This window comes from Phacochoerus africanus, chromosome 2 (assembly GCF_016906955.1).
Source record: "Phacochoerus africanus isolate WHEZ1 chromosome 2, ROS_Pafr_v1, whole genome shotgun sequence".
Lineage (NCBI taxonomy): Eukaryota > Metazoa > Chordata > Mammalia > Artiodactyla > Suidae > Phacochoerus > Phacochoerus africanus.
Genome location: NC_062545.1, coordinates 225573211 through 225586193, shown reverse-complemented (window position 1 = coordinate 225586193; position 12983 = coordinate 225573211). Strand labels below are relative to the sequence as shown.

General features: G+C 43.0%; 1 protein-coding gene across 2 annotated transcripts in view; it reads right to left on the bottom strand.

The window, feature by feature from the left end:
- MAMDC2 (MAM domain containing 2) overlaps positions 1 to 12983 on the bottom strand; it is a 163400-nt gene that overhangs the window by 80812 nt on the left and 69605 nt on the right. For both annotated transcript variants that reach the window (XM_047767755.1, XM_047767754.1), the window contains exons 3-5: positions 7357 to 7628; positions 5506 to 5590; positions 1351 to 1488 (exon numbers count right to left, since the gene is read on the bottom strand). In XM_047767755.1, the coding sequence (XP_047623711.1) occupies positions 1351 to 1488; positions 5506 to 5590; positions 7357 to 7628 (495 nt within the window). The remainder of the gene's footprint in view (positions 1 to 1350; positions 1489 to 5505; positions 5591 to 7356; positions 7629 to 12983) is intronic.

The window sequence follows — 12983 nt, the reverse complement described above, 5'->3', positions numbered from 1 at the left end:
TCTTCTTGCTGTTCAACAAGAACCTGGAGTTGAGGACTGGAATGTCTTGGAAACTTGGGGAGACCCGGACTTTTACGAAGCCTACCGAGGTCCAGGTGAGAGCTGCCGTAACTCACAATGAGGCAAGCCCTTGCCCTTGTCTCCCTCTGTGGAGGCTTTCTCCTCCAAGTCCCCTTCTCCACTGCCAACCTCTCTTTGCCATTTTCCTTGCAGAGAACCAGCCCACTTGTCCACCAGAGGGCCCTGTTGCTCACCACATTCAGGACTGATCATCAATACTGGCTCCCCTCCCTGCCACTTGGGAGTTCTTAAGGACTTGTTCCCATCATTCCATCTATTTTTGGTGAAAAGTAACCTAGGGTTATTCCAGTTTTGAATTTAGAAATGAGAAATACTGAACAACAAATAGAGAAGTAAAGCATAATATGGAAATATGAAATTAGCAAGACAAGGTCACAGGTGAAGAAAAGCCTTTAGCTGCATAGCTTTCTCCTTAGTTACAGAGAAACTATACAACTGTCTGCAATTTGTTTCTGTCTCACGCAGTACTCTTCCTTATTCTGCTGTCATATCAGGTATCTCGGTCCCTACTCACTCTCCTCTCTCTATGTCCTTCTCTGTTGACAGAGCCATAGCCAGGTCAATGTGTGTGTGGCGGCGGGGGGGAGATGGCAGAAAGTTACCCAGAAAAAAGGACTCCAGTGGGAAAAAAGAATGGATGCATATATATAACGGCTTCACTTTGCTGTACACCTGAAACGAATACAACATTGTAAGTCAACTACACTCCAATGAATTTTTTTTTTTTAATTTTTTGGCCACCCCGCAGCACATGGAGCCCCTGAGCCAGGGATTAGATCTGAGCTGCAGTTGTGACCTATGCCATGACTGTGGCAATGCCGGATCCCCAGCCCACTGTGCAGGACTGGGGATCAAACCTGTGTCCCAGCGCTCCAGAGATGCTGCTGATCCTATTGTGCCACAGCAAGAACTCCCCAATGAAATTTTTAAAATAAATTAATTTCTAAAAATAAATTAATAAGTAAATGCAAAAAATAAATAAATAAAAGGAGTTCCTGTTGTGGCTCAGTGGAAATGAATCCAACTAGTATCCTGAGGATGTGGGTTTGATCCCTGGCCCCGCTCAGTGCGTTAAGGATCCGGTGTTGCTGTGAGCTGTGGTGTAGGGTGCAGACTCGGCTTGGATCTAGCATTGCTGTGGCTGTGGTGTAGGCCAGCAGATGCAGCTCAGATTCAACCCTTAGCCTGGGAACTTCCATGTGCCTCAGGCGTGGCCATAAAAAACAAACAAACAAACAAACAAACAAACTCCATTTGTCCCTAGCTCACCCAGTTCATTCTTGAAGGTGTGATCCTGTGGAAGAATGGAATGGGAGTTCCGAATATTTCCTCCTCCAACAAACCAGTTCACGTTGGGGTTCCAGCGGTTCACAAAGCCACAGAGATGATTTTCTTCAAAGTCACATTCTGGTAAAGAGAAATAAAAACACACTTTATGGAATGTAGTTATGCCTGTATACACTCAGACTCACTGCTGTTTGCTCTTAGATATTCATATAACGTTTCTCATTCCTTTTGACCTTTGTACCAGTACCCCTGGACAATGTCAGTGGAGACATCCTGTAATGAATAGAGATTATAATTCATCATTGCTTCTTTAGATTATGGCCCTTCCACTTATTAGCCATGTGTCTTGCAGTCTGACCTCTCTTAGTCCCCATTTCTTCATGTGTGAAATAGGGGCTGTGGTGTGGACAGCTGCCAGCACAGTGCCAGGCACACAATTAGTGCTTCGTAGAATGGCCAACTGTGTTTCAAAGCACTATTTGGAGCTATACTCTTAGCTCCAGAAATTTTATCCACCACATTTCTGGTAGCCCACTCCCCATCCCCTTCTCTCTTGATGGTAGACAGCATATTAAGCTAAGGGCCAAGGGGCATGTTTCCTAGACGCTGAAATCCTTTGCTTTTCTTATAAACAAGAACCTAGACAGAGGAGTTGGGGCAAGAATATCCTAGGCATAGGGTTCTTATGCAGCTACTGAGTGGAGAAAAAAGAGAAGACAAAGAGACTCCCTCATTCCTTTTTAGTAGCATTGACAAGTTTGCACAGATAAATTATTCCCAGTCAACAGACTCCTTTAGTGGGAACAAGACACTCATAAGACATTGAACCCCACAATCGTCAATTAAAATATGAAGTGTGATTGTGCTGGTCATCTACTGGCCCCACCAGGCCTACCCACCTTTCCTCATTCTGCTCCATCCTCAGAGGTGGACATGTGTGGACTGGTATAGACTTTCCTACTTTCTGGCTTCTCATTGGATTCAATCAATGGAAGGTCGGAGGAGAAGAGATGATGGTGTTTATTTCTCCAGCTTTGTCCTTTCCAGGTTGCCATGGGTTGGCTGTGTCCCTTAACTAAGGGACCATATAGCTACTGTCTTTAGATTCTGGTAACCCCTTCTCCTTTGCCCCTTCAGACCTAAAGACGTTGATGGCTCAGGAGTCATTGCTCTGACTAGTCCTGGATTGCTACATTATCTTTGTCTGGCTTCCTTCACCCACTCACACCTGTGTAGTCCCTTTAGTGAGTTTTCCTCACATTACTCGTGTTAAATATATTCTGCTTCCACTTTCCTGTCAGGGTCCTGACTGATAGAGCTATCAGAGTACTTCTGCATGAGCAAGCATTGAACATTTTTAAGATTTTCATTTTCAGTTTTTCCACAGCAGCATCTGCTAACCAGTGCCCAATATGCAGTGCCAAAGGCTGTTACAGAATCAAATAAAAAGCAAAATATTCCTCAATGTGCCAGACACTACTGTGAGCACTTTGTATGAATTAACTTAGTTAATACTCAAAACAACTCCATGAGATATGCACTATTATTAATACCTCATTTTACAGATGAGGAAACAAGAGAAGCAAAGAGAATGTACAGAAAGAAATGTGAGGTGAGAGTATGTTCCTATGGTTCAACCGGATAAAAGTATCTGTGCTTCTTTTGTCTTTCAAAACAACCAGAAGCCGTCAAGTAATTTGAGGAAAGGAAATGAACGTTTTTGAGTGTCCAGCACTGTGATAGTCATCTCTGACAGGTTCCCAAGAGGATAGAGACAGATCCCCACCCCCCGAATGTGTCTGCTGACCTTGGATACCTGTTGGGGACATGGGTATGGCCCAGTGCAAGATCTATACCCTTTCCCAGAATGTGGAGCAGAGATTAACCACCTATAAGGATTAACTGCCCTCTGTCCAGGACTGTCATGGGACCTACCCCTCCCCACCTACCCCTCCCTTGACCTTCCCCTCCTCCTTCTTCATTGTTCCTGCCACAAGTTCCCACCATGAACTCCAGCAAAAGATTCCCACCGCTGATCCTTTATAAGCCTAGCACCTCCTTGCAGTCAGGGCTGGGGCCATCTTGAGCTCAGCCTCTGCCCCTCTGATGCTTTAATAAATCTCTTTTGCTTTACCAACTTGGCCTTGTGCATTCCTCCCTCAGAAAACCTAACAATCTCATATCCATGATCTTATTAGTCCCTGCAACAATCCTATGAGGGAAGCATTTTATCCCCATTTTGCAGGTGATGAAAATGAGGCCATGGGTGCAATACATGGACTATGCCAGCAGGTGGCGCAACAGGTGTATCCGACTCAATTCTATGGGGCCTTCAAGACCTGAGTGGTCTGGAGGGATCCATGAGGGATGAAGCTTCCAGGAGGCCCAAGGAAGGGAGCTGGGGTCTAAAACCACTGTTCCTTCAGAAAATGGCCACATTACAAGTATGTTATCTTTCACTTGCACTAGCATTACCACTAGCAGGTCAAAACAGAAAAGTGAGAGGGAATTAGCAAAGGCTCTCCCATGTTCAGAATTGTCTTTTTCTCTCTTGTCTCTTCCTCTCCTTAGGCATTCAGTCTCCAAGTACTGCAGGACTGAAAAAAAATCTCTCAGATTTACCACTTTTATTTATTCCACTGCTGACCCCAATTTTATTTATTTTTTATATATTTTTCAAAAATTTTATTTTTATTTATTTATTTTTGTCTTTCTAGGGCCGCACCCATAGCATATGGAGGTTCCCAGGCTAGGGGTCAGATTGGAATTGTAGCCACTGGCCTACACCAGAGCCATAGCAACGCAGGATCCAAGCCGTGTCTGCGACCTACACATACCACAGCTCACTGCAACGCCAGATCCTTAACCCACTGAGCAAGGCCAGGGATCGAACCCATGTCCTCATGGATGCTAATCGAGTTTGTTAACCGCTGAGCCACGATGGAAACTCCTGCTGACCCCAATTTTAGATGCTTGTTGTGTCCCCTCTGTAAGGTCACAATCTCTTCCTAGGGGTTTTTCCCTCTCTGACATGTTTTCCTTGTTTCCAACTCATTTTTCATGTGGCAGCCAGAGTCACCATCTGAAAACGCAGCTGCTGGCTGACTTTTAGAGCCTCCCAACCACATAATTCAGGAACCCAAGCTCCGCAGCTCGGATCCAGACTCTTCCATAACAGACTCCCTTAGCTGCCCTGATTCTTACTTCAAACGCCACTCGGCCTCTTGCCTTTGCCTGGACATGGGCTGTGCTGTTTCCCGACTGGGGTCTGCCCATAGAGAGCCCTTTCCTTCCTACCCTGCTCCTCCACTGACTCAATTCTACTCCTCCTGCAACTCTAGCTCAAATGTATCTCCTGTATTCAGTCTTGCCTGATCTTCTCCCCTCCTCCCTGCATCTTCACAGCATAGCTAGTCCTTTTCCAGCAGAATTTATCATATATAGAAACAGCTTCAGTAGAAGACAAAATGAAGGTGAGTGACCTCAGGACATGAAGTATGCCTTTTCTCTCTCTCTCTCTCTCTCTCTCTCTCTCTCGGCTGTACTTGTGCCTTCTGGAAGTTCCCAGGCCAGGAATCCCAGTGATTCAAGCCACAGCAAGGACAACGCCAGACCCTTAACCACTAGGCCATCAGGGAACTCCATAGAGTATGTGGTCTCTTTACACTCTCTCAGAAGCAGGCACAGAAGAGGCACCTCATGAGCCCTGTTCAAGTGGAATGAAGTGTGAAATGACAACTGTGATTATAAAGACAGAGCAATGGTGTATAAGAGAGAAATGGAGGGAAGGAGGCAGCACAGAGGTAATATGATACCGGCTCTTCCGGCAAATGCCACAGGAAGCTGAATTCACAGTGAACTGGAAATTATGTTTATTAGACTATGTTGAGGTTAAGGCAGAGACTCAGGTTACAGTCGCTTCATCAGCCCACTCAGTCCAGGCAAACTCTAATGAGCCTTTGTCTGCTAAAGATGAAGACACAACACACAACGCTTAAACGATGCAAAATTCAAAATGCACTGTGTGATGTAGTCTATAAAATACTCTGCCTTTCAGGTTGATTCAATTCCCTCTGGCAATAGGAGCTTTTAGAAAAAGATTCATACTCTGATGCAATGAAAAGGAAACCCACTTACCAATACAGTAGCCGGTTGTCATCTTGATTTCAAAGAGTGCAATGCTGGCTGTATTTCCCTGACCGAGCACACCTTCTATTAAAATCTGCAAAACACATGGGGGAGAAGGGAATTAGACTTCAAAACATGTGTCCTTGGTTCAGTATGTCAGCTACTAGTCAGGAGCTGTTCAGCAATTCAAGGCAAAATGAGATAGCTTGTCTCAGTTAATTGCTGTTGGACACCAATCTCATGATGAACTTTATTAAGCAAAGAAGGCATGTGTGTATGCAAGCGCATACACATAGTCTCAGAACTTTGAGGCAAGCAAGGTGTCCAAGAATAGCTTGGAGGCAGCTGCCTTCCATTTTTACTCCAGCTGCCACTTTCTCCAGTGCTGGGTAATAACAATTGGCTGTAGGTGAAGTGCCTCCCTGGGGAAGTCTATACTGAGAATTGTCAGAAATTGAAGCCGAGGCCTTAGGGGTGGGTGGTGGGGAGAATCCCTTGGAAGAGGAAGTAGGAAGTAGCAAGCACAATTTGACTAGTGGTAGGGTCTCTGCAGGACCTAGAAGTGGTTCAAAATTCAACTTGGTATTTCTATACTGCTGAAGAATTCGAATTTTTTCTTTGGGGGGGGTGCCACACCTGTGGCATACATATGGAAGTTCCCAGGCTAGGGGTTGAATCAGAGCTGCAGTTGCCAGCCCATGCCACAGCCACAGACACAGCAACACTGGATCTGATGAGCTGCATCTTCGACCTGCAACACAACTCATGGCAACACCGGAACTTTAACCCACTGAATAAGGCCAGGGATAGAACCTGCTTTCCTCATGTATACTTGTTGGGTTCATTACTGCTGAGCAACAATGGGAACTCCAGAATTTGAAAATTTAACATAAAGAGCAGAGAAAAACATGACAACTTATGTGGCTGATTTCAAGCCCTGTTCACATTAGGTCCTGCTTCTGAGAGTATCTGCTTTTTCTTATGTGATTTTAGTGCAATATTTTACAGCTATGCTGGCAGATGTAGGCTATGATATACTGTTGGAAGGATGTTGCAAAATGGGGAACTCAGACTTTTAATGCTCCCTGCCTCAATCCACCCTACTGCCTGGTGGGAAGGACTATAAACAGGTTGGGGAATGTAGGAGAATTCAGCATTTCAAAACTTGTTGAAGAAGAAGAGATATGGGATAGGGAATTGAAAAGGGGATTAGGAATGGAGGAAGTTTTCTTGAAGCCTTTGTTTTGTTCCCATGACATTTTCTCACTAAATATCACACTTCATGGCCAAGCGAGCCTAGATTTCAGTCTAGATTCCTCCTTCCCTGATCCACTCTATATCCGCCTTTATCTTGTATTCTCTACCTTTCACTCCCAATACTTCTGATAGATAAACTTCCATCTTTGAAAAGGAATCAGAATATATCCCTTAAATATCTTCTTTCAACATATATTCATTTTTTATCATAGTTAATATTTGTTCAAAGTTTATGCAAAGCAAACCATTAGTAAGATAATAACGCATACCATACATAACTTAGGAGGGTGAAATAAAATTGATAAGAGATGAGAATGCTCCCTAAAGCCCACTGGAAAATAAATTTCCATTGAAAAAGGTAGGTTTGGGTGCCATTTAGAGACCTACAGAAGTTTCACTTAAATAGAAGACAAATCTGGGAAGAAGCTCTTTTAAGGAATAAACAAATTAATTTATGTGACTAATATTACTCTATAATGCATCTCCTATAAAATGTCACATCTTAACACAAGAGATAACTAACTTTAATGGCAGAAGTTTTCACAAGATCTCAGAATAGCAATAATGCCAAACAACAGGTCCTATGCCAAAATTTTTACCTACCTTGAATTTCTTGGAAGTATTTTGCAAATCCAAGCTGGCAATGAGCCAGCTATCTGAAGGTTCCTTGGTTGACCATAGCAGGCGATCAAAGCTTTCATCTTCGAATCTCACATAGAGGTTCAGCTGGCTGGGCTCTGATGAAGACCCTGATGACGTGGTTATCTGGTAGACCAATCGGAGGCAGCTCCATTCCTCAGCCTGTAGATCAGAACTCAGCAGCACAGCTTTCTCCCCCTGCTTGGCAAAGGAGGTGTCCACATAAATGTAATGGCCTGGAAAGAGAAAGGGACACAGGGAAGAAATTGAGCTTTGAATTCAGTTTATTTTTCATTTTTGGTTTTAGTGGCTGTCATTGAAGTAAGATATTTATTTATTTATTTTTGTCTTTTTAGGGCTGCACCCACAGCATATGGAAGTTCTCAGGCTAGGGATCAAATCAGAGCTACAGATGCCAGCCTAGGTCATAGCCACAGCAATGCCAGATCAGAGCCGTGTCTGCAACCTATACCACAGCTCACAGCAATGCTGGATCATTAAACCACTGAGCAGGCCAGGGATCAAACCCGTATCTTCAAGGATACTAGTCAAGTTTGACTAGTATCCTGTCACTGAGACACGACAGGAACTCCAGGAGATTGATCTTCTGTTTGCAACTCAGGAAAATACACAATTGCAGTCCAGTAAGGCAAATATAGTCTATAGATGCATTTTATTGGTCCACTGAATGTTGCCTGAACATAGGATCTCTACTTCTGGTGAAAAAGTAGAAGGTACAGCAACACTGAGGCTAATTTCAAATGACATGTAACAACAGTCTAGGGCTGGGTACTACTGCCTCTTTAGAGGGCAGCATGCAGGCTCCATTTTGCCACAATCCCCACTACTCCCTACTACCTCTTGACATGGAAGCCTAGTGTCTACTGCCCATTATTATCTTAGAACAGGCCCATTTGGCACATTGCATTCATCTTCCGGGTCCAAGTATGCGTATGAGTTTGAGAACCCAGGCCAAGGGGCTTTAAAATCTAGAGGAATCTGGAGTCAGAACACCTTAGTGGACTCCTTTCCCTGCCATAGCTGCCCTCATTCCTAATGACTCAATCTGCAGTTAACTTGCATCATTACACTAGATTACATTGGTTTGGCTACCTCAGATCTTGGGATCTAGGCAGAAAAAGTTCATTGTAAGCTCATTTTAGTTAAATATAAAACTCTCCTCCCCTAGCCTCGCCCATGATCAGATCTCACAGTTTTGATAACTAAATGAGAGAGCATGTGCAAAACATGTAGGACATAGCTTGGAGATCAGTAGACACACTGATACCAGCAATCACTATTTCCCTCTCCTCCACCCCCTTCCTTGCTCCCTTCTTCCTCCCGTCCCTTCTGTCTTCTCCCATCCTCCTCCATCTCCTCCTCCCTTCCCTTCCCTCCCTTCACTCCTCCCTCTTCCTTCCTCCTTGCCCCTCACTGCATGGGCAAGTGGTACTCTGCTCACTATACCAGAATGTAAAACAGCATTTCTAAGACCAAAAAAAAAAAGGGGACTGGAAGCAAGAATTCTCACTAGAGCCTTCCAAGTCTCACTCTGGTTGTTGGCTTCCTGTTGCAGACAGCTGATCTGCCTGTGGATCTTGGGCACCCACTGCCTTTCTGACCCACGCCCTCATGTTTGCTCAGAGCTTCCCACACTCGTGGGGAGCATCAAACCTGTAGTCTTCCATCATGTGATCACCCACCCCACCCCTCACACATGGCCACACTAAATTCTTACTGGAAAGGCCCTAAAAGGCCTGTTTGCTTTGCTTGATGTTCTTCGGCCCCTCCTCCCACATGTGGTGCCCAAATGCCGATCCTAGCAGGCATCCTGTGGCGAGCACAGACAGGCCAGCAGCAGCTCAGCTGATGGCCATCTTCATGGTTAAGGCACAGGGAAAGACATTGTCTTCCAGGAGCCTCAGTGCCTGTGAAAGCTTTCAAGATCAGGATCTATCTCCAGCTGGCAGTCTGCTCAACATAGCAACCATCAACTGGGTGCAAGTAGCAACTGCTTCTAGGTGCCAACCCAGGCATCCTGTGTGGATATATCTAGCCCTTGCAGTAATCACTAGCAACACCATCACCTTCTATGTACAGTGAATGCTCATTATGATCCAGGTGCTGTTCTAAGTGCTTCGCATACATTTACTAGCTGTGGGCTCTGTTGGGTTTTGAAGTACCAAGTTGGGACTCTTGATGCCAACCCTTTTTTTATAATATAATGTTGTGACCTGAGGGAATGTATAAGTGCCATCCTCCTTTTCCCATTCTGTTCCTGCCCTAAAAGAAGGGACTCTAAGCAGGCTGGTAGTGGGGAAGGCTGGGGAGGGGGATTGAGGGAGATCCTGAAGCACTTCAAACCTTTTCTGAGGAAGCAGAGAGGTGGGACATGGGGCACAAAAGAGGGAAGAAACAAAATCCCCACTGTGTCCTCCGAAGGTTCCCACCACATGCCAATGTGGCTGCCAAACAAGGCTCACTTCTCCCTGGACACTCACCCAATTTCTCTCCTCCTTCCTTTCCCCATCTTAAAGACAATAGCTCACAGCAGTGGCTCTCAAACTGGAGCCTAGAGTCACCTGGAGAGCAGTGGCTCTCCAACTGGAACCTAGAGTCACCTGGAGGGCTCATTCAAACACAGATGACTGGGTGCACTCCTAGAGTTTCTGATCCAGTAGGTCTGGGGTGGCACTGTATTTCCAAGAGAGTGCACTTCTGAAAAGTTCCAGGCGAGGCTGGGCTGATGCTACTGGTCTGGGGATCACAATACAAGAACTGTCAAATACTGTAAATACTGAGTTATAGTATTTGACAGAAGATAGGACTCATTCTCCAGACACTTTTTATCTATTATAGAAAGGAAAGGCATGTAAGTAGCATGTAAAGCAAGGAGGAGATACTTTTACCTGGAGGCAAAACTCAAACTTAAGCAAATGTGTGTTATAGTAGGCTCCTTGAGTACATATATTGGTGATTATCTTGATTTTTCAGGGAATGCCATAAACAAATCTTTCTTGACATAATCTTTATTATATCAGATTGTATTATAAGCATATGTGAATGAATGCTTTTATGTTAAAAACCTTTGAGAGCACACTGTGTGTAAAATGTGTTATTTAAAGTACCTGGACATAGAGTATGAAAGTTAATGCTATTCATTGAGCGATTTTGACATCTCACTCATAAATATTGCCTATTTCAAAACACTGGGATTTTGCATGTAAATTACAGACCTCAAAATTGTTCTTAGGTCATTCTCTGTGGATATACCTATTAGTTGCATTACAATCCATCCAAAGATTTATCCACCCAAGCCATTCTGCATCCACTCAGCAGAATAATGCGTTTTCCTAGATCAAATAACTAGCTCAAGTGCTACCCACCTCCCCCACCCCCCAACACTGCCAAGCTCAAGACAGATTTTTTTAACTAACCACTATGTTTTTCTTTTCTGCCCAGCCTGGATATAGCCTCAGAACCCTGAGGTTACAGTGTTCCCTATAACCACTACCAATGAATGAGTTGGCACTGGAGGTAGAACTGTTACCTTTGCTTACGGTCAGAGGACATGGTCGTGTCAGAGCCAAACTGAACTAGAAGGAATGTGGTGCATTTTGAAGAAATTTTAGAGAACGAAGAAAGAGTGAGGAAGATATTGATATCAGGGATGATGCTTTTCCCTGGTCTGTCACTAATAAAATTGCTATTCTAGAACAAACTGATGATGTTTTTGGTGAGTTTTTTCTTACTTTATAAAAAAATAATCAATTTACTGCTGAGTGAGTTAATGAAGTTTCCTTTCTGCATGAAATATTTCATTTATTCCATCTTAATGATATTGACATCTGGAGTTTAATATTGGACATAATTTACATACAATAAAATTCACCCTTTTAATGTAATTCAGTGACTTTTAGTATACTCACAAAGTTGTATAGCCATTACCACTATGTCCAGAATCTTTTCATGACCTCAAAAAGAAATTCTATACCCATTAACAGTCATTCCTCATTTTTCTTTCCTCCTAGCCTCTGGAAACCAATCTACTTTCTGTCTATATGAATTTAACTATTCTAAGAATTTTATATAGTATGTGCCCTTGTGTGACTACCTTTTTCACTGAGAACAGTGTTTTTGAGGTCTATTATGTTATAGCATATATCAGAATTTCATTCTTTTTTGAGGCTGAATAATATTCTATCTTATGTATATATTACTATTATTTATCCACTCATCAGTTGATGGACATTTGGGCTGTTTACACTTTTTGGCTAATGTGAACAATGCTACCTGTGAACATCTGTGGACAACTTTTTTTTTTTTTGTCTTTTTGCTATTTCTTTGGGCCGCTCCCGCGGCATATGGAGGTTCCCAGGCTAGGGGTCCAATCGGAGCTGTAGCCACCGGCCTACGCCAGAGCCACAGCAACGCAGGATCCGAGCCGCATCTGCAACCTACACCACAGCTCACGGCAACGCCGGATCGTTAACCCACTGAGCAAGGGCAGGGACCGAACCCGCAACCTCATGGTTCCTAGTCGGATTCGTTAACCACTGCGCCACGATGGGAACTCCTGTGGACAACTTTTTATGTAGACATAAGTTGCAATTCTCTTAGGTATATGCCTAGGAGTAGAATTTTTAGGTAATATGGTAACTCTATGTTTAATATTTTGGAAGTGGCCAAGACGTTTTCTAAAATGGCAATACCATTTACATGTCCACTAACAATGTATGTTCAATTTCTCCACATGTCCACCAACACTTGTTATTGTTCATCTAGTAGATGGGAAGAGGTACCTAATAATACTTTTGATTTGCATTTCTCTAATGACTAAGTATGTAGAGGGTTTTTTTTTCTTCGTGTACTTATAAGTCATTTTCACATCTTTGGAGAAATGTCTATTTGAGTCCTTTGTCCATTAAAACAAACTGAGTCATTCATCTTTTTACTGTTAAGTTACAAGGGAGTCTATATACCCTGGATACTAGATTTTATCATACACATGACTTGCAAATATTTTTTTCCATTCTGTAGGTTGTCTTTTCGCTTTCTTAATAGTATTCTTTGAAATAGGAAAGTTCTTCATTTTGATGAAGTACAATTTCCCAATTTTTCCTTGGTTGTTTCTGCTTTTGGTGTCATAACTAAAAAACTGTTGTCTAATTTAAGGTCATGAAGGTTTATACCTATATTTTCTTCCAAGAGTTTTAGAGTTTTAACTTTTCCATTTAGGTCATTGATCTATTTTGTGTTAATTTTTGCCCATTAGATTGTCTTGACATTTTTGTTGAAAATCAATTAATCATGGACCTAAGGTTTATTTCTTAATTCTGAATTCTTGTCCATTGATCTAAGTCTATCCTTCTGCCAGTACCACACAGTCCTGCTTACTGTAGCTATGTAGTAGTTTTGAAATTGAGAAGTGTGAGCCTTCAGACTTCATTCTTCCTTTTCAAGATTGTTTTGAACTATTCTGGGTCCCTCACATTTCCACATGAACCAAAAAATCAGGATAAGAATAGGTTAAGTTAAAATACCATAAAGTTCACTGTTCTTATGGATATCCAGCTGTTTTTCTTGAATAA